Source organism: Acomys russatus, chromosome 16 (assembly GCF_903995435.1).
Source record: "Acomys russatus chromosome 16, mAcoRus1.1, whole genome shotgun sequence".
In the NCBI taxonomy this organism is placed as follows: domain Eukaryota; kingdom Metazoa; phylum Chordata; class Mammalia; order Rodentia; family Muridae; genus Acomys; species Acomys russatus.
Genome location: NC_067152.1, coordinates 25,410,419 through 25,431,797, shown reverse-complemented (window position 1 = coordinate 25,431,797; position 21,379 = coordinate 25,410,419). Strand labels below are relative to the sequence as shown.

Below are 21,379 nucleotides of genomic sequence, written 5' to 3'. Positions count from 1 at the left end.
ATAGAGAGGGTGGGGCGGGAGGTATAAGGGAAGTAAAGAGAAGGAGGCAGAGCCACAGGCAGCGGGCAACGGGAAACATAGGGTCATCCTGGTGACTTCATGACCAGTAACCACAGTTAGGGACCAGAACAGGACCTCCGCAGCACCAGCTTCTCATCCTTTCTATCAGACACACGCAGTCCACTCTTGCATTCTTTCCTCTCTCTCGTCCACTCAACAAGCCAGACTCCCTGCCCCCTGTCCTCCAGGCCTTCCTCTGACCCCCATCCATCCCTCTCCTACAGCAGAGATCCATCTGCAAAGCGATTAATCAGATGACCTAATTAATACCCAGACCCAAAGATGGGCCCTGGCTCTCAAGCTCTTCCCCTGGGGGACCTGAGGAATGACAACAGAAGAGAACAATACATCTTAGTTTGGGGGGGCGGTGTCTCGTGACCCTTGGAACCTCTATCCCATTACCATCCCACACTCTGACCCGATTGGCAGGGAGAGTGCTCAACGTTCACAACTTTCTTTTTCTCTGGCTCCAAGAATGAGGTTTCTCTTCTCCCACAGGTCTCTAGTTACCCTTAAAGGAGCATTTTACATGCCACAAACAGAGGAAATCAGAAAGATGCCTCCTGGGGCTGAGAACTAAAACTGGCACACAATATGTTGTCAGTACATGTGTTTTCGGATGGCAGGATGAATGAATGAGCGAATTCAAGATTGATCTGAAAACACACTGGGGGCTTCCTGATGTTACACACTCAGACCTCTTGGGATCTCTAAGCCCATAGTGGGCACTCCAGGCTCAGGCTTACCCTGTGGGCCATACCCCATAAACACACCACACACACACACACACACACACACACACCATGCATGCACGCACACACACACCAAGGGAAACTTTGGGCAGGGCCAGAGGCAGGGAGCCAGAACACAGACCAAGACTCCCTGCCAGGTCAACTCTACAGCCCCCAGATCATAGGGGCCTAGTAGGGGCACTGGGTCCCCCCGCTTGCTGCTGGTGGGCCTCACTCTTGGAAGCTGTCAGCCAGTTGGTGGCAGTCCAGCTCCCCCTTGGGTTCCAAGCCCCCTGGAAGCTTCACCCCTGTCTTCCGATCCACGCACCAGCACTTGCCACGTTGTCCATCCAGGGCAGGGTGACACTGGCAAGACAAGAACAGAAGAGGTCAGCTCCCAGGCTGGCCAAAAGGGCCCCGGAAGTGTATAAGCACCTCCAGCCCAGCCCCCAGGTCAGACAGTTGCTCCCCCAAGATGAGATCTGAAGGCAAGAGTTCTTTTTAGGCACCCTCGCCCCCCCCCCCCAGAGCTCACTGCAGCGGGGAGGCCTGCCCAAGGAGAGCTCAAGGGAGCTTCCAGAGGCAGGGAGGACTTGAGGAGAGAGGCCCTTACACTTAAAGGCATGGATGGATTGTAAAGGCTGGGTTCATTGGAGATGCTTTGGGTGTGTTGTGATTGAGCTGGGAGTTGAAGCATGGGATTATAGCTGAGTGTGGGATCCAAGCTTGGGCAAAGGCAGCATCAGGACCACAGCTGAAGATGGGTTAGGGGTTACAGCTAAGGCACGAGCCAGGTGAAGTCAAGAGGCCGAATCAGAAGCAGTTGGGCTGGATGGGGTGGCACAATGCCTATAACCCCAATACTTAGGAAACTTAATTCAGAATAAAGTCAGAAATCAAGCTCAGGAGAACTAAAAACGGGCTACAATTAGTTCAGAATCAAATTCGGCGTGAAGATTGGTACCCAAAAGTATCTTTCAAAGCCAAACCCAAAGTTAGAATGAACGTTGGCTCAAGACTCAGAATTTGTGTGGAGGTAAAGGGTCACATGTCATAGGTTTTCATTACAGTAAAACTACATGTAGCATTATAGCAGGAAAAATGAATCCTGGCATAAATGCTGGACTTTAGTTGGTAATTCACTAACTGCATCAAATATGCCCCACCTCTGTATGGTATGCGTAATAAAATAAGGCTTTGATGAAGACACGGTTGATTTCTTCACTTTCTCCTCATTTTCCAACAACCCCAAAAACTGTTCTAAAAATGGTTGGGGTTTTTTTGTTTGTTTGCTTTTGTTTAATTAAGGGGGAGAGGTATTAAGAATTGAAACATGGGGGCTGGAGAGATGGCTCAGAGGTTAAGAGCACTGTCTGCTCTTCCAGGGATCCTGAGTTCAATTCCCAGCAACCACATGGTGGCTCACAACTTTCTATAATGAGATCTGATGTCCTCTTCTGGCATGCAGGGTGCATGCATGCAGATAGAGCACTGTATACATAATAATAAATAAAATCTTTTTTGTTTTTAGTTTTTTGTTTTGGTTTTGTTCTTGTTTTTCGAGACAGGGTTTCTCTGTGTAGCCTTGGCTGTCCTGGACCTACTTTGTAGACCAGGCTGGCCTTGAATTTACAGTGATCCGCCTGCCTCTGCCTCCTGAGTGCTGAGATTATAGGTGTGCACCACCACGCCCGGCTTAAATAAAATCTTTTTTAAAAAGGGGGGGGGGGGCTGTAGAGAGATGGCTCAGAGGTTAAGAGCACTGACTGCTCTTCCAGAGGGCCTGAGTTCAATTCCCAGCAACCACATGGTGGCTCACAACCATCTATAATGTGATCTGACGCCCTCTTCTGGCCTGCAGGTGTACATGTAGATGGAACATTGTATACATAATAAATAAAATAAAATCTTTTTAAAAATATAGATGAAGGGGCTGGAGAGATGGCTCAGTGGTTAAGAGCTCCACCTGCTCTTCCAGAGGTCCTGAGTTCAATTCCCAGCAACCACATGGTGGCTCACAACCATCTATAAGGTGATCTGATGCCCTCTTCTGCAGATAAAGCACTCATATACAATAAATAATAAATAAATCTTTAAAAAAATAGATGAAAAAAATAATTGAGACATAGAGTTTGTGTTGGGATGAAGGCTAAAGACAAGCCAGGAACCAGTTCTGAGGAACCCTCTCAGGCCCTTTACTCACCAAACACAACCCCACACCCTCCTCTTGTCACTCTGGAATGTACAGACTGAGGAAGGTAGTGCCATCCTCCTAATGGGGCCTCAGCTGGTGGAGTTGAAGCTCACTATGGGGATGTGTCCGTAGTGGAGGACAACATATGCATCAGTGCTCACACAACAGACCGGAAGCAGGCCAAGGTTCCCAGGCCACGTTCAACACAAGGCACTCCAGTACCCTGCCTGGATATGCCACCTCCTGACAGGCCAGAGACGAGACGGAGCGGGCTGCTCCTGCTGTACACGCCAGCATGGCAGGCGTTCTGAAGGAGTGAGTTCATGTGATGCTGGTACCCACTGCCTTCTCTCCTGACCCCCCTCTTTCCACGTGACTATCTTAGGTCACCAGACCTGACTCTACCTTCTACGTCTTTACTGCACCTGGGAGTCTGAGCTCAGCTGCAGAAGCAGGAGCTGTTTCCTCCTGGACCCCTTTTAAGTTGGGATCCCTAAGCCCAGATGAAACCTTGAGACATTTTGAGGCAGGGAGCACTACTTTGAGGAAAACAGGAGGGGGAGGGGCAGCGTTGCTGGGGAGGGATGGCGTTGGGTGGGGGGGAGAGGCAGCATTCCGGGGGGGGGCAGCATTGGGAGCAGAGTCTACACCACAGAGGGAGAATCCTAAGGATCAGCAAATGTTCCTGGAAGGAGATCAAGTTCTGCCATGAACTTACTCTGTGGCCTGGGGGGTAGGGGTGAGGGTGGGGAGTGGGGTAAAGGTGGGGGCTCCTTCTACTCCTTTGAGTCTGCCTCTTATCTCTAGAAGGAACAAGGTGGACAGAACACGCAGTGGGGTTAGGGAGATCCAAATGGTTGGGCTGGATTTGGGGAGCCTCCCTTCCTAAGATCTCCCCCTTTGGGAGCACCCTGTGGAGAGCCAGGAGTTCCTCAGGCGGAGGCCGGGAACAGGCGGCTTGGGAGACCCACCTGTTTGGGGTGGAAGTTGCCGTTGCGGTCACAGTTGGGAATAGGGATGATGAAGAGGTCTTCATGGGTCCGGCTCTGCGAGGCGGCCAGCCTCTCCAGGGCCCGGTGCAGCTCACTCTGGCAGGAACCCTGGGGCTGGGGAGAGCAGAGTACAACTGCTCAGCAGATGAGAAATGCAGAAAGATCAAGCCGGGGCTCTAAGCTAAAGGCACTGCACAAAGAGTCAAGGCCTGGGTGCTGGGCAGAGGCCCAAAGAGTGAAAGGAAAAGGCGGTGGCAACACAAATCTGTGCTGCCAGCACTCTGGAAGCAGAAGCAGGAGGATTGCTGCAAGTTCAAGGCTAGCCTGATGGACATAGTAAGTTCTAGACAACCTGGGTGAAAAGTGGGACCCTGTCTCACAATAATCAGTTTAAAAAACACACACACACACACACACACACACACACACACACACACACACAAACACGACGGGTGTGGTGGTGCACACCTTTAATCCTAGCATTCAGGAGGCAGAGGCAGAACTCTGTGAGTTCAAGACCAGCCTGGTCTATAAAGTGAGTCCAGGCCAGTCACACTGTTACACAGAGAAACCCTGTCTCAAAAAAACCAAAAACAGACAAACAAAGACATTTTAAAGGAGAGAGTGGTCAGGAAAGAGGTCTTGGGAACTTAGAGAAGTCTAAGCAAGCAGGATAAACAAAGTAACACCCAGGTTTGACCCAGTGGAACAACTAGCCAGCCCTGGAGTAGGTTCTCTAACCCTCTTGCTAGGGCCAGCTGATTCAACTCTTTCATTCCTAAGACTTGGACAAAGAATCCAAGAACAAAGGCCAAGAGCTGGCAGTGGTGGCCTACACCCCAGCAGAGGCAGAGGCAGACCGATCTCTGAGTTTTGAGTCCAACCTGGACTTAACAGAGAGAGTTCCAGGACAGCCAGGACTACAGAGAAACCCTGTCTTAAGAAGAAAACAAAACAAAACAGAACAACAGTAACAAAACACTAGGGAGCTTGGGCCCTGCTTTTACCAGTCCCCTTAGCTATGCCAATATTTATGTGCGGAGCGGAAAAAGGAATCACAAAGAGAGAAATAAGGATTCTCTCGGGTCCTGATGAGGTACATCCCGCATACACAGGAAGCCCCAGTGTTTTGCTGGGTGAATACAGGGCGGATCTAGTAATATCTATAAGCGCGCATATCTGTGGGTCAGAGGTGCTCACCACTGGTCGGGGTTCCTCCCGGGGTGTCCCCATAACCTTCATCTTGCTCCGATCTCGCATTTTGGCCATATGCTTCTGCAGGCACCTATGATCGTGGGCACCGCAGGGGTTGAAGCTGCTGTTGGGATGCTCGCTCTCATCCTTGTCTGTAGGGCCATCAGAGAAAGGCAGAGGTCAGCATCGGAACAGAGGTTTACACCTCCTCCTACCCGCCCCCCCCCACCTGCTTCTTCCTCCATCAGGAGTCTCCACCGGCATGGCAGGAAGAAATCTGAGCAGCCCCCATCTCCACCCCACTCCTCTGGATCTCCTTGGAAGAATATTCTTCTTGAAGTCCTTGACTTGTTCCTTTCCCCACCCGGCTCAGGATTCAGATGAGTCACCAGCTACAGCTGCCCAGATGGCAAGGGGGTCCCCCCGGGGTCCTGCAGGGAGGTCTGAGGCAGGCAGGGAAAGGGGGAACTACTGGACCTTCTCCCCACTCTGTTCAGCTCCTCCCACAATTCCCCTCGCCATCTGCTCACTCTTCCTGTCTCCTTCCCTGCTCTTTCAGCATCTGGCTGAGCCTGCCTGCCGGCGATCCCTAGGGCCAAAATCATATTTTCCATGAGCGAAGAGTCTGGCCCCAAAGGTTCTCCCACTGTCTGGGTCTGTCAGTGTGTGTGCTTGAGAGAGAGAGAGGGAGAGAGAGAGAGAGAGAGAGAGACAGACAGACAGACAGACAGACAAAGAGACAGAGACACAGAGACACAGAGAGAGACAGAGGCAGAGAGAAAGAAAGAGGAGAGAGGAGAGAGATAGAGACCCTCTGTGGCCCCAGAACAAAGAAAACAGCCAGCCACACACATTTTTGTTCCTCCCCCCTCTACCTTTAATTTTAGTCTCACATCCTTAAACTTGAGCACCCATTCAATGTCCATGTGAATTGATCGGAAGCAGGCAAAGGGCTATCTGGAGATGCCAATTATAAGGGCCGACCCTGTCTCTGTGGCCCCTCCTGAAGGCTCTGTGTGAGCTGCCCCATCCAGAAAGCCTCGCATTGTGACCGCGTGGTTCCCTCCTGGCTGCTGGGGCCAGAATGCAAGGCCGAGCTGGAGAAGGAGGCTGGAAGATGTCTCAGCACATCAGAGCCACCTCTGAAACACTCAGACTTGGCAGCTCAATGCGGGCCCAAGTGCAGAGCCCCTGCCAGCATTCCAGATGTTGGCAGGCAGACAGGAGGTTACATCTGGTTTGCGTCAGGACTTTTTTTTTTTCCTGAGGAGTTAGCAGGTTCCTCCATACATGGCAACAGTCCCAGCACTGCCTCTGGGTCAAATGGTATTTTTCTGCCTAGCCAAAGGCGGGGAGTTGGTTTTTGTTCTATTCTTCTAGTTTGGAGGACGAAGGAAGGGAAACATGTAGATGAAGGGACACCAGGCAAGGAGAGATCTAAGCCATTAAAAAAAAAAAAATGTGTTGAGATTCCATACCAAAATAAAACTGAGTCACCAGGGATACATTTTGTCTTGAGGGAAGTGCTAGTGTACAGATAGAAGGAACAGATAGACACAAAGACCCTTCTGCGTATCTGACAGAAAGGAGAGACCCCAGGGGGCCCCAGGCCAGCATCAAGCTTGGGGGAGTCAGCTAAAGGGGATGGAGGACATCCCTGGGACTCACATGACACAACTCAGGGCTGGCTCCAGGCACACCATCCCCATTAGTTCATTCTCTCTGGTTCTGCACTGGGTCTGGTTCTTTTTGGTAAACATGAAATGTTTTTAGCCCCAGGGTTCGGAGAGTAAAGGAGACTTTGGTTTGAGGCTAGGCAAGCATTCGACCCTTGGCTACACTCACAGCCCTAATATCTTTTTCTTTTCTTTTCTTTTCTTTTCTTTTCTTTTCTTTTTGTTTGTTTGTTTGTTTGTTCTGAGACAGGGTCTCCTGTAGCCCAGTCAAGCCTCAAACTTGCTAGGTATAGCTGAAGCTGGCCTTGAACTCCCCCTCCTCCGAGCTTCACCACCCAAGTACTGGATTACAGGCAGCTGCCACTGAATCTGGTTCCTAGCCCTCAAATTACTATTTCAGTTTTGTTTTAGGACTTTTTAAAGAAAGGACAGAGAGAGAGAGAGAGAGAGAGAGAGAGAGAGAGAGAGAGAGAGAGCACGCCCACACCACAGCCCAAGAGCCCAGAAAAAAATGGCTGAGAGACTCAGCCACAATACAGCCTTCCAGTGCGGCATTTCTGTGAATAGAAGTCAACAGTAAGAGTCCTTGAGGGCTTATCCATGGGTAGTTGAGATGTTCACCATGAACAAGAGCAATTAAATAGCGTGTTAAAATGTAGAACGGAATAAGACATGAGCAAGTCCAGAAGCATAGCTTATGCTGACGTCAGAATTAAATGGCACCATGTCTCAGAGGGCCTTAACTGGGCACAGCTGAGTCAGCAGCCTGCCAGCCTCTGAATGTGGGTGTCTTTGTGGCCTAGTCAGCGACCCCTGGTTCGAATCTACACTTGGATAGTAAGAACCACCATCTTGGGGAGAGTAGCCTGTTATTCGCCCGGGGGGCCATAACACAGATTAAGTCCATATCCACCCACCGACACAGACTCACAAGTGTTTACGAACAATCACGTGTCCAGACACACGCTCGTCCAGATGTATACATCTACACCCACTCAAGTACTCTGACCCTGCCCTGGTCAGAGACGCAGACCAAGCCAGGACACACTAAACACCCCAGTCTCTCTGACCATGGTTTGTTGACTCTCCATTTAATCTGTAACTTTTCTTTGTCTATCCGTGCTTACCTGGCAGGCTGAGGACTCACCCTGGAGTCCAGCTCTGGGGATGGGCGGGGGCGGGGTATGATGCTGAGCCTCTCAAAAGCATTAACTTCCTAGCACTGTTTAGCTTCTAATGGCCTCTACCCAAAGCTCCATGGCCCTGAGCAAGAGCTGGAGGCAGACCCCTCCTCTTGGTAGGCCTCCAAGAGGCACATCTAGAAAGTGGAGCTGCCAAGGCGAAGTGGGTCTTCTCCTCTGGCTCCTACTTGGAGCCAGGCAGACTGCCATCCAGCCATGGCAAGGAGTCTTGCTCTTCGCTCTACAGCAGAGCAGGGCGAGGAGGCCCCAGGGAGCAGCTGTGTCCAGCTCCAGCTCCAGGAGAGGCAAAGTTCCCCCGCTGCCTAATTTCACTCCCATGATTCTCTTCAAGACCAGCCCCTTGACCCCTCCAAGACACCCAGGCTAAGAACCGAATGAGTCCTGTCGCCCAGCCTCGGAAGATTCAGCCATGCTCTGGGGCGTCACTCACCTGCCCACCAAAGATGCCTCTCTCTTCCTTCCTGCCCTACACCCTTGCTGGGGAACCCAAGATCACCCATCACAGATGCCGGGGTGTCCCTCACTGTTGGTCCCCACTACTGTCCCCTAATGAGACAATTTATTCTGCAAAACCAAACCATTCTCTCTCTCTCCACTCATGTGGCGCTCCCCAACTTTGCCCCCTTATCCTATTGTCTCCAAAATTTAAGCATCTTCATCTCCACCATCATCACCGCTCCAATCTATGGACCTTAAACTCTATGCCAAACACCCCAAAACTGCAAGGCACTTGACAGAGAAGGAAACTGAAATTGCCCGGGGTGAAGAAGAGGGAGACGTGTCTTTGGCCACTTTAAGCACCAATAATCTGGACTTTGTCAGTATTAAAGAAAAACTCTCTCCTAAAGGACAGAGTGTCTGGGAAGGCCCAGTTCTCATGGCATGCCCCTACTTCCCCGGTACCGAAGTAGGGACAATATTTGCTGTGTTGACTAAAAATTAACCCAGCCTGTCTGTCCCTTAACCCTGTCCCAGAGGGACCTAGAGCCTGGTTTGGGAACTCCCTGTCCCACACTTGACCTTCTCATGAAACACTTGGACTTCAAGAGTTAAGGGTCAGTACCACCATGTGAAACTGTAGACTTATGACGCATACGCCAGTCCCCACCTCTGGTGGCCTCAGCAGTGTTGACTGCCAACCTGTCAGAAAGGAGACCAGGGCAGACTGGACACAGAAGGGGGAAAAAAAACAAAATAAGAAGGAGAGCTTGTGCCAAAAGGCCGCTCACCTAAATTAACTAAAGCTCGGGCCCCAAGAGCAAAGAACAGGAAGAAGAGGCTAACGCCTTTTCCCAGATTATTCCCGGGACACAAGTCCCAGACCTGGAGCTCTAACAAGGACAACTGGCTCACTAACAGTGTAAGGTGTGAGACAGGGCCTGAGACTTGCTCAGCATTTCACCAGATGCCCTGCAAAGCTGTTGTACAGCTCTCTAGGTACTCCTCCCATGATGCAAAGGTGCCAGGCCATGGCAAGGAAGTACTTCTGTGATGACTAGAAAGCGCTGGCCATATGGCTTGCCAACCAAGTGTCTAATGTCTCCAAGCTCCTCCTGGTTTCAGAGTTCCCTCTTCAGATACCTGGATCCATGGTGTGGGTAGAAAGACAAGAGCAGAGAGCACGAGGGGAATTAGCAATTAGCCACTTGAGCCGTGAATTCCAAGAATTCCAAGACAGACCTAATGGCACCCCCTTCCTAGATTCCTCTTGATGCCGACTTCCGTGGCCTCCACAGAGCAATCAGAAACTGGGCCGTGCCTTCCCAGTCCAGGGGATCCTGTTCTCCTGCACACAGTAAGGATGCTTCCATGCTTGTGGGGAGAGGGGAGTCTATCTCCACCTGCTGCTAGATGCCCACCAGCTGGCACAGGGCAAAGACTCAAAGTGGGCATCCTAAAAAATGGAGTCTTCTCTCCGGGTCTCACTGCCCCAAGATCAAGGCATTACTCCCCTCAGGACCCCACACCCTACCCCCCCCCTCCAGCAATGCTGGGTGCCGGTCTGCCATTGCTCCCAGAATATTTTCTGCTGACCCATCTCTCCTTCCCGGCGGGGGGGTGGGGGCAGCGGGGAGGGCAGGAAGGGCAGAGAGGCACCCTTGGGGTCCACCTCCTTCCTGTTTTCCCTGCATCCTGCTTTCCTCAGACTAACAGACTGCTGAGGATTGAGGAAGTGGATCGATTGGTTGGGGACCCAGAGCAGGAAGCTTGGGGCTGAAGTCCCAGCATCCGGAATCCAGACTACAACAATGGAAAGACTCAAGCAAGCATCAGGAAAGAGAGAGGCACAGACGGGTGTTCCGAGCGCAAAGCTGTCAGAGAAGGGACAATAACCAGAGTCAGGGCTACAGATAGGCAAAACATTTAAAAAAAAAAAAAAAAAAAAAAACCAAGCCAGGCGTGGTGGCGCACACCTTTAATTCCAGCACTCGGGAGGCAGAGGCAGGCGGATCGCTGTGAGTTCGAGGCCAGCCTGGTCTACAAAGTGAGTCCAGGATGGCCAAGGGTACACAGAGAAACCCTGTCTCGAAAAACCAAAAAAAAAAAAACCAAAAACCCAAAAACAAAACAAAAACTGGAGACACACAGAAAGAGTCACTGTCAGAGACATCAAAGGAGCAACAGAGTCTGAGATAAAAGCGAGAGGACAGCAGAAAAACAAACCACGACAGAGCAAGAGAAGGAAACTGATAAAGCTCAGGAGACCAGGGAGAAAAAGAGAACCGGTTAGAGAAAAAGAGAGCTGTCTGGGGGAAACTGGAAGCTGAAAGACACAGCAGGAAATAACAAAAGGACAAGCGACAACAAAAAAGACGCCCTGGGAAGATAACTGAGAAAGGCCCAACGCCCAGAAATGGAAAAAGGGGGAAAGAGTCATTATAAGATCAGAGCAAGGGGCCTTCTGCAAGTCTCTCTACATGTCTGTGTGTCCTTCTGCTCCTCTCAGTCCCAACATACCCAAGGTGTCTGCAACTCTGGCCTGGTAGCTGCTACTTCCCTCCAGAGGACACTTAGCAGGAAGAAGCAGGAAGCCTGGCTGTGGCCCCCTGGCAGAGAGAGCTCTTGCCTTCCCCTGCTTTGTGGAGAAGTAGAAGTCTCATTTTGTTTGTTTGTTTGTTTTTGTTTTGTTTACCGTGGACGTCCCTCTGGTTTGTATGCCCCACTTCACCATAGGGTGGTTAAGTGAAAAAGCCCAGACCCTGGCTCCTCGCACCTTTGGGTTTCACCTGAAACTGGGTGTGGACCAGGCTCTGGATCAGGAACAGAAATGAACTGTCCTAAAACACACACACACACACACACACACACACACACACACACACACACACACACACCCGCGCGCCTTTCCCGGCTCTAGATGACAAATGTAACTGAATCGGTTGCTTAACTTACCTTAATTACCTCAGGAGCCAGGCTTACCACTGAGACCAAGCCCTCTCTTCCCAAAACGGGATAGTTTCCCCCCTTGACCAGTGGCAACTGGTGCTAGGACTAAGTGCCGGTTTTCTTCCCTGTTTCTGTCAGGCTTTGCCACGTACCTCCTTTCTCCTCAACTCACAGGGGGCTTCCCGGGCCTTCTAGGCCAGCCAGAATGGAAACCAAGTGGCGGGGGAGGGGGAAGTGCTTAGGGAAGGTGTCAGAGGGAGGGTAGGTGTATCTTACCAGCGGGCTGCAGGCTTTCCTGGATGGCTTCGATCTCGGACAGCTCTGTGCACACGCCTTGCCCATGCATCAATGTGCGCAGGGGCTTCTCCACCCCCCGGGGAGGGTAGCAGCGCATGCCTGAGCCACAGCGTGGGGTGTACACCCCGCAGGGCATCCCCAAGCCCAGGGCGCAAGTAGCGCAACAACCGCAGCCAGACTCCCGCACCAGCTCCTGGCAACCCACGGGGGGCCGGCAGCGTGCCAGCTTCTCCTCGGAGCAAGGGGGGCACTGGATGGCTTCGTCGCCCAGGTTCCGCTGAGGCCCTCCGACCAGCAGCAGGACGGCCACGAGGCCGAAGGGCAGCATGGTGAGGACGAGGATGGGACACAGGAGGAGAGCGCGGGCTCGCGAGCGGACTGCAAGGGACCCGGAGGCAGCGCGCAGAGCGCTTAGAGAACCAGACCCGGAGGGCGCGGGGACACGAGGCGGCCCCAGCAGGCAGTGACGGAGCCGGGGAAGTTAGCAAGCACGCTGGAGCGGAGCGAGCCTGGCCACCGAGGCGCTGCGCTGCATCCTCGGCCCGGCCCAGCAGGCGGCGGGGGGCAAGGGGCTGAGCGGCTGGCCAGGACCGGCTCCCGGGACTTTATACCGGCCCCCTGGCCACACCCCCAGCGCCGTTCGGGAGGTGGGAGAGCAGGGGCGGGCGAGGGGGAACTGGAGCGGGAGAGGAGGCCGTTAGAGGGAAGGGGCGCTGGCTTGAGTCGCCGCCACTGCTACAACATCTGAAAGTCCTTTGCTCCGCAGAGAAGAGCGGCGCGGTTTGGAAGCGGTGGCCCGCGCACTGAGCGCCTCTGAGCTTCTGAGCCAGAGCCCTGGAGAGGAAGCAGGACGAAAGGAGGCGAAGGGGATGCTGCTAGGCCCCCTTCCTCGACCTCGAAGGAGTGCTTCCCAGACACCTAGGCAACCCTCGTTCTGCAACTGAGAACCTGACCTCATAGCGGACTCAAGATCCTAGCGTTCAGTACCCCTCCCTGGCCAGAGTACTCCGGCCACCCTCACCCCCACCCTCCACCCCGGTAGGTCTAGCCTCAAGCGCTAGGGAGCCTGCTGAGTGAGGTGGAGAAAGGTGGTCAAGCACTCTCTGAGGGGTCCAGGAGGGCTTCGACCTTAAGGCGCTGATAGGCAGTCTTTCACTTGCTCCCTGAACCCCTGCCATTTCATCTCCCAGCCCGAGGTTTCAGTTGGGCCCTTGCTGCACTCAGCTTCCAGAATTGCAGGACAAAGTGCCAAGCCTCTTCCTCCTTCCTAGATGTTTTTTTTTCCTTTCCTCTACTGCCTCGCTTAGATTCTGCCATTAGCCATGTACAATATGTGACTTGAACAACTCCAGGGGGCACTACTCCTTGTATTCATTGGGTATTTGCATAGTTATTGTGACAGTCTTCCAGTAGATAGCAGTCAAAATTTTTCCAGAAAGAGAAGCATTTTCTTAATTTTCCCGACGCCACTTTGCCCCTGGGTGAGATTCTATTGATAAACAAACATATCCCTTACCCTCACGCACCAATCCTGTTGGAAACGGATATAAATCTAGAGTAGCCTTTGAAGCAGAGACCCACCTTACGCCTCACGCTTCTTTTGTTTTGATTTTTGGTTTTTTGGTTTTTTTTTGGGGGGGGGGAGAAGGGGAGTGGATGGAGTCCGTAAGGTTTAGCCTAAACATCCGAGGAGCAACCAAATTAAAGAGCACTTCCTAGACCTCTCTTCCCGTTCTTTGTCCATGGGCAGGGGTCTTTCAAGCTCCGGGGAAATTAGGCCGCCAACCTCCCGCTGTCTGCAAAAGCAGAACGTTGGCGCAGTTGGAGGAAGAAAGGCGCCAAGAGCGGGACCTGGAGAACAGACCAAAAAGTTGCGAACTGACGGCACCTGCTGGCAACCCTTAATACTGCAAGAGGGATAAAGCAGTAGGGCCAGAGACAAAGGATCCCTTCTCTCAGTCCCATCTCAGTGGTAAAAGTTCGGTCCTTCCTGTCCCTCTTGTCTTGGACAAAGGTAAACAAAGCAGGTTCTTTAAGCCCCCCCAGGAGAAGCCGGCGTTTTTCTGATTTAGAAACCAGCCTCTGCCCCATTCTTTTCCTTAAACCCAGCCGGCCTCCTGCTTAACGCATGAACTTGAAGTTTATCTATCTCTAGCCAAAAGGAAGGCTGATCCTCACAACCTGTTCCACCTCTTGGAGCTCCCGTGGGAATAAGAACAGTTCTGAAGCCCAGTGCCCAACTTGCCTGCCAGGCAGCAAACCCAGCATAGACAGAAGTGCTGGGATGAAGCCAGGCACGGGTGAAAGGTGGGTCCTGGTAAAGGTGGGCTTTCTGCACAGGTTTCCTAGATGAGACTTACGCCCCCATTCCACAATCCCAGCCCCTCCTCTGGTCCCCACCCCCACCCCATCCTCTGGTGCCCTGGCTGTCACTGACTAGACTCATTCTCAGGAAGCCAGAGACCACACCCCACTCCCTGCTTATGGCTTGTTCATTAGGCACTTACTATCCCAGGGCTTTGTGTTTCACCTTGAGAACAAAGAGAGATTGCCACAACCACTCTGCCTCAAGGAAAGAGAAGACAAGTGTATAATGGAAATAGGTTTTCTTTTTTAAAAAAATATTTATTTATTATGTATACAGTATTCTGCCTGAATGCATGCCTGCACTCCGGAAGAAGGCACCAGATCACATCATAGATGGTTGTGAGCCACCACGTGGTTGCTGTGAATTGAACTCAGGACCTTTGGAAGAACAGCCAGTGCTCTTAACCTCTGAGCCATCTCTCCAGCCCTGGAAATAGGTTTTCTAAGACCTGGGAAAGTCTTTAATTAATTAACTAAATTTTATATGGATTGGTGCCCTGCCTGCCTGCATGTTTGTGTGAGGGTGTCAGATCTTGGAGTTACAAACAGTTGTGAGCTGCCACATGGATGCTGGGAACTGAGTAGTCAGTGCTTTTAACTGCTGAGCCATCTCTGCAGCCTCTGCCCTGGGAGATATTTATACGGGACACAGGGGGACCCAGAGGCACAAGCAGGCAGATCTACCTCCCAGGGCATGAGAAATATTCATTGAAGAGGTGACCTGAGGTCAAATGTTCTTGTGTTTTGAATATAATAAAGGCAGCCTTCTTCCTGCCACCAGGGCTCCATACTTGCAGAGATCTAATGAGGAGAGCCAGGATCTTCAGAGATGCCCCCACAATACAGAGAGAACTCTTGGCCCAGCCTATGTCCAGACTCCAGGCTCTTCCCTCTGGACAGGGCAAGGCTCTGGGCAGTGGAGGAAGTGGGGAGAGGGTAGTCCATCCCCACTTAGGCTGGTGGGCATCTGTTTTCTATTTTCAGATCAACCAGTTCAGTTGCTTGTCAACCTCAGGGCCACCTTCCTTTCCTCACTTTGGTTTTCCCATTTGTACAGCGAGTTGGGAGAACCCATTGAATTCCGAAGCCCTGTCCATCTCTGGCAATCTTGGAATATTAGAATTCTGGAGGGATTTTGGTTGGTTGGTTGGCTTTGGTTTTGGAGGGGGGGGATTGTTTTGTTTTGTTTTTGAGACAGGGTTTCTCTGTGTAGCCCTGGCTATCCTGAAACTTGCTTTGTAGACCAGATTGGCCTTGAACTCAGAGATTCAATTGCCTCTCTCTCTGGAGTGCTGGGATTAAAGGCATGTGCCACCACTGCCAGCAGAATTCTGGAGTTCTTTCCCAAAGTACAAAGCACCCTTCTGACATAGCTCCCAACCCTCTGGGGTCTGGACTGTCTCCAGGTCAACGTGCTTTCTCGTTGACGGAAGCCTACACAGAAGACGAGCCAAGTGCACAAAGTTGGACTCCAGGAGAGCTCTGTCACCACCCAGAGACATGATGAGGCTCACCCAAGAGCACTCAGGTAGCAAATGATCCAGGAAAGCGTGTGCACAGCATATCAATGTCCTGTGCACACTCTTGCCTCTATGCCAGAGCTGTCACCACAGGTTCAGGACTCAAGGTAGGGTGAGAGGAAGAGAAGAAAGTGCATCATGGAAGATGCCACACAGACACTCCAGGCAGGCAGAGCCAGGCACTACAGTGGCTAGAAAGTTCTTGCCTTGTCCCCCCACCCCCACCCCACCCTCCCCCATACCTGTTGTGTCAGAGAGAAGGGCATTCACTTGCCTGGAAGGTCAGAAACCCAGAATGAAAGAGAAAACCATGCCCTTTCTCTCCCATACACTAGAGGGCTCCCAGGTACAACTTCCAGGCCTCCAGGCTCCAGGGAACAAGGGCTACCTAGCCACTGTAGAAACTAAAGACCTCTGAGCCAAGAGAGAACCACAAAAGCGCTCCAAGCTTAGAGCGAGGGTCTTTGGACTGAGCAAACCCCAGAGAGTACACTAAGGTGCAGAGACCCCAACACCTACCTTTACACACCGATAGGTCCTTTATTGCACAGCTGTATGCTTTCTCTTTCCCCGCCAGCACTAAGAGTTTGCACATCACCTTCTGCTTACTTCCAGACCTCTTCTATGGAGCCATAAACCCATGTCAAGAACTACATATCCACCGAAGTGGTAAAAACTTTAAATACAGGGGCTGGAGAGATGGCCCAATGGTTGAGAGCACTGGTTGCTCTTCCAAAGGTCCCAGGTTCAAATCCCAGCACTCACATGGCAGTTCACTACCGCCTGTGATTCCAGTTCCAGAGGATCTGACACCCTCACACACACATACATAGAGTCAAAACATAAAGGTAAATCTTTTTTTTTTTTTTTTAGGTTTTTCGAGACAGGGTTTCTCTGTGCAGCCTTGGCTGTCCTAGACTCACTTTGTAGACCAGGCTGGCCTCGAACTCACAGTGATCTGCCTGCCTCTGTCTCCTGAGTGCTGGGATTAAAGGCGTGTGCCACCACACCTGGCTTTAATAAAATAATTTTTTTTAAACCTTAAATACAGACAATAACCAGGTTGTAGAGTAAATCGCCTCTCACGTTGCTACTAAGAAAACAACTATGTACAACTATCTGGAAGCAACCCACAATTCCACCTATAGATGTACACTCCTCAGACAAGTGTGTGTGTGTGTGTGTGTGTCTGTGTGTGTGTTCTACAAAGTGTTCAAGTACATTCATGAGGCACCATTTCAAACAGCCATTGCTGGTACAGCAGTAGTTCAGAGCACTGGCTGCTCTTCCCGAAGACCTGTGTTCAGTTCCTAGCATCCATGTAGTAGATCAAAATTGTCAGTAACCCCAGTTCCAGGGGATCTAAGACCCTGTCCTGGCCCTCAGGGCACCAGACACAAATGTGGTGCACAGAAATGCATAATGCCCATCCATAGAAAACTAAAAATACAGTCACTAGTGAGTTGATGAGATGCCTCTCAGGTAGGGGCATCTGCCGTGCAAGCCTGGTAACCTCGATGGGACTCCTAGAGCCCACAGCGGAGGGAGAGGTTGAACTTCCAAAAGTGGTTCTCTGACTTCCACAGACACATGGGCAGGCGAAGCACCCATACGCATAAAATTAAGTTAAAATCTTAAAAAGGTTTTAATGAGGATCGAAATTACGTTTAGGAAGAAGTAAGAAGACAAACAGGAGATGAGTAACAATAATCGCTTATTTACCTGCCACATACACTCATGATACGAGCATCCACTGAGCTAAAGATGTTTTCATTTCTGCACTTCTCCATTTAAAAAAATGAGGATCTGGCTAAAGAGATGGCTCAGCACTAAGAGCACTGGCTGCGAGGGCTGGAGAGATGGCTCAGTGGTTAAGAGCACTGGTTGCTCTTCCAGAGGTCCCGAGGTCAATTCTCAGCAACCACGTGGTGGCTCACAACCATCTGTGATGCCTCTTCTGGCCTGCAGGTGTACATGCAGATAGAACACTAATACATGAAATAAGGAAACAGGTCATTAAAAAAAAAAAAAAAAAAAAAAAAAAAAAAAACCACTGGCTGTAGCTGGGTGGTGGTGGCATACACCTTTAATCCCAGCACTCAGGAGGCAGAAGGATCTCTGTGGGTTCAAGGCCAGCCTGGTCTACAGAGTGAGTTCCAAGACAACCAAAGCTGTCTCAAAAAACCAGAAGGAGGAGGAGGAGGAGGAGGAGGAGGAGGAGGAGGAGGAGGAGGAGGAGTGCCTTTACCTCAAGTGCATTTTGTTCCCTGGACTATTCTTGGATGTGATTTTCTGCTTCTTGTGGCAAGACATGTTTATTTTTGTTAGACGTCAGGATGTAGGTATAAAACCCAATCTGGTGAAAGGACATGCTGAGTGCTGTCCTCAGTGCACTCCAAATGTCCCTCTGCCTTGCTTTCCTGCTTTCCCAGAAGTAATCTATAGTGCGTGCCAGGCAATGATGTTTAAATTGGTCTGTCAGGAGAAAGTTTTGGGAAAAAGCTGCTCTGTTAATATTTAGTATGGGCTTACTGGTGTTTATTTACAGGTTTTTCTGAACTCAGCCTTCCTTGGGTCACTGCTTTCTTTGTTACGTTCGTGTTTAAATGTACACTGAAACACTCGGGTGGTGGTGGCGCACGCCTTTAATCCCAGCACTCGGGAGGCAGAGGCAGGTTGATCACTGTGAGTTCGAGGCCAACCTGGTCTACAAAACGAGTCCGGGACAGCCAAGGCTAACACAGAGAAACCCTGTTTTGAAACCTCCCCCCAAAAAATTGTACACTGAAATGCAAGTAAAGTTGCGTACAACATTAGACTGTAGTCTGAAACATTCTTTAAGGTCCACAGATCTGCACAAATCAACAAAAGTTGACAGTGCTATCCCTTGGAGTTTTGGTGTATATATGGGTATAGTATATGTGTGTTTGTGGTTGCAATTGCGTGTGCACACAGCACTCTGCTAGAGAGGTGGTTGTTGTTTAAGTGCATGCAAAGCAGAGGCTGACACCAGGTGTCTTCTTTCCTCCATCACTCTGTGTTAGCCTTGGCTGTCTTAGACCCACACTGTAGACCATGCTGGCCTCGAACTCACAGAGATCAACCTGCCTCTGCCTCCCCGAGTGCTGGGATTAAAGGCGTGCGCCACCATGTGTACTCTGCCTGCTTGTACCTTTGCAGGCCAGAAGGGGGCATCAGATCACATTGTAGATGGTCATCAGCCACCATGTGGCTGCTGGGAATTGAACTCAGGACCTCTGGAAGAGCAGACAGTGCTCTTAAACGCTGAGCCATCTCTCCAGCCCCTCCAGTGAATATTATTAACCATGACTGGCCAAGTGAGCTAGAAGCCAAAATGCCTAAAGTGGTTCCTGGATTTGCTATTAACTAGCTCTGAGATTTGGCAAAGTACCATCTTCCCTCTGTCCTCAAATGCCCTCAGCTGTAGTTAACGGATAGCGTCAGCCCAGCCTGAGAGGACTGGGCAAAGCTGTAGGGACAGTACTCACTTAACACTATGTCTGGCAGGGGTGGTGTCAGCACATTAGCCATTGTGATCGTTAGTTACCATGGTAACCTATAAACCCTGATATAGATAGAGCTCCAGGCAGTAAAAAGATTGGCCTAAGGCCACATGCAATTAAATGATTTAAACCTATTCGTGAGACAAGGGAACTTAAACTCCATCCACACCCAGACTTTGACCCATATACATACATACATACATACATACACACATACATATGCATGCACATGGACACACACATGCACTTGCACGCACATGGACACACATACATACATACATGTGCACACACACATACACAAACAGAGGTACCCACAGCCTTAGGTTTCCTCAAACCTAGCAGTCTCTTCCCCATTGGGCAATGCTGCTAGTGCTAAGCCCCCACCCCTCTGGGTGCATTGGCATAGACTCCTGTGTTCAAGGTTGATGTGCCATCCCCAGGAGCAGCTGTAGAGCCAACCTGACAGTTCTGATATTCTCAGTCCGGGTGCTGAAGACACAGCCCAGGGACCAAGAGGCAACTCCAGCTGTGGGAAGGCAGGATCTCAGTGAGAGAAGCCCCCGCACCTTTCCCACCTTCCACACCAGGAATCTCTTTGGCTGCAGTCTTGGCCTAAGAGAAGAAGGCGTACTCTGAAATCTGACTGACTGGTGGGGACTGGCAGGTTAAGGGCAGAAGGACAGGACTATGTGGCCCCAGAAACAGGGCCTTTTGTACCCAAACCCCCTAATCGTGTAGCCCCTCTCTTCGCTCCCAAAGCCTGGCCTTGTTCCGTCAGGGACTTGAGGTTTGGAGTTAGCAAATTTCAAAATCTGTGCAGTCAGATCCTCATCCTCCCCAATCACTGGGTGCCCTACACTAGAGGGGACCCAGAGGCCCAAAGACAGAGACATCTCTGCTCCCAGATTTGTCTGCACAGGCTGTGAGAGTGACAACCCTGAGTCCTGCTGTCAGAGATCCGCGTGCCTCTCTGCCTTCTGAGTGCTAGGATAGTGGCCATTTTTTAAATTTCACCTTGTCAAATTATTTCTAACTAGAAATGGTGTTTTGTTTAAAATACTGTTTTTCTTTATTAAATAGTTGCTGGTCTTGTTAATATTTGAGACATATATACAAAGCTCATGATGCTCGGAAGCAAGTCATGTCACTTAGGCTCTTTCTAGTCAAAGTCACCCCTTAGATGCTGCCTTTAACTGACTCGACTTTTTGTTGTTGTTTGTTTGTTTGTTTTTGTTTTTTCAAGACAGAGTTTCTCTGTGTCGCTTTGGCTGTCCTGAGCTCACTTTGTAGACCAGGCTGGCCTTGAACTCACTGAGATCTGCCTGCCTCTGCCTCCTAAGTGCTGGGATTAAAGGTGTGCGCCACCACACCCAGCGCCTTTAACTGCCTCATACAAAGCTCCTAGGTGCTTGTTCTTCATGAAGGTATCTGATGTAAACAAATATCTAATTACACTCACCTTATCCTTCCATAGAACTCTGGCACACGGTCCAGCCAATTGTACAATTGCCTTTAATCTTGTTAACTTTATATATAGCTTAAGATTAAGGCTAATGATGTTAATCCTGGGGTGAAAGTTTTCCTTGTGCAGCTTTGTCTCCTAATGTCCCCCACAAAGCTGTACAGTTATTACCTCCTGGCTTATATTTTGGATTTTGCCAACTGTTAAGTTTTATTATGGCCCATTGGGTGGACCCTCTTCTGAGGTGATTTTTTTCTTTAAGGTTTTATTTATTTATTATGTACTGCCTGCATGTGCACCTGCAAGGCAGAAGAGGGCATTAGACCACGTTATAGCTGATTGTGAGCCACCATGTGGTTGTCGGGAATTGAACTCAGGACCTCTGGAAGAGCAGGCAGTGCTCTTAACCTCTGAGCCATCCCTCCAGTCCCCGTCAGGTTACCTCTAAAAGGGAGACTAATGGGCTATGCAATTCATTCCTCTTCTTGGCCACTCTGGGTGATGTTTTCAGGTCTCTGAGCTAAAACAGCTGTACCAAAATCTTCATTGCATCAATTAACATCTCAGTCTCAGCAGCTCAGATCAGGCAAGATCAGGGTAACGGTCATCAGGACCAGCTGGACCCCTTGACTGCGGTAGTGCTCCACAGTGAAAAAGGACTAGCTCTGACTGCTGCTAAGGCTGGGATGTGTGCCTTCCTCCACAAACCATACTGCTTGCTTGCCAACAGATCCTAACTGGCTTGAAATGGGGCCTAAAGACACAGACAGGGT

General features: G+C 50.6%; 1 protein-coding gene across 1 annotated transcript; it reads right to left on the bottom strand.

The window, feature by feature from the left end:
- Nucleotides 1-653: 653 nt before the first annotated feature.
- Igfbp4 (insulin like growth factor binding protein 4) lies at nucleotides 654-12,320 on the bottom strand. Its single transcript, XM_051158518.1, has 4 exons — nucleotides 11,713-12,320; nucleotides 5,178-5,323; nucleotides 3,957-4,091; nucleotides 654-1,157 (listed from the first exon to the last, which is right to left on the bottom strand). The coding sequence occupies exons 1-4, from the start codon at nucleotides 12,059-12,061 to the stop codon at nucleotides 1,023-1,025; spliced, it is 765 nt and encodes a 254-aa protein (XP_051014475.1). The 5' UTR covers nucleotides 12,062-12,320; the 3' UTR covers nucleotides 654-1,022.
- Nucleotides 12,321-21,379: the final 9,059 nt, after the last annotated feature.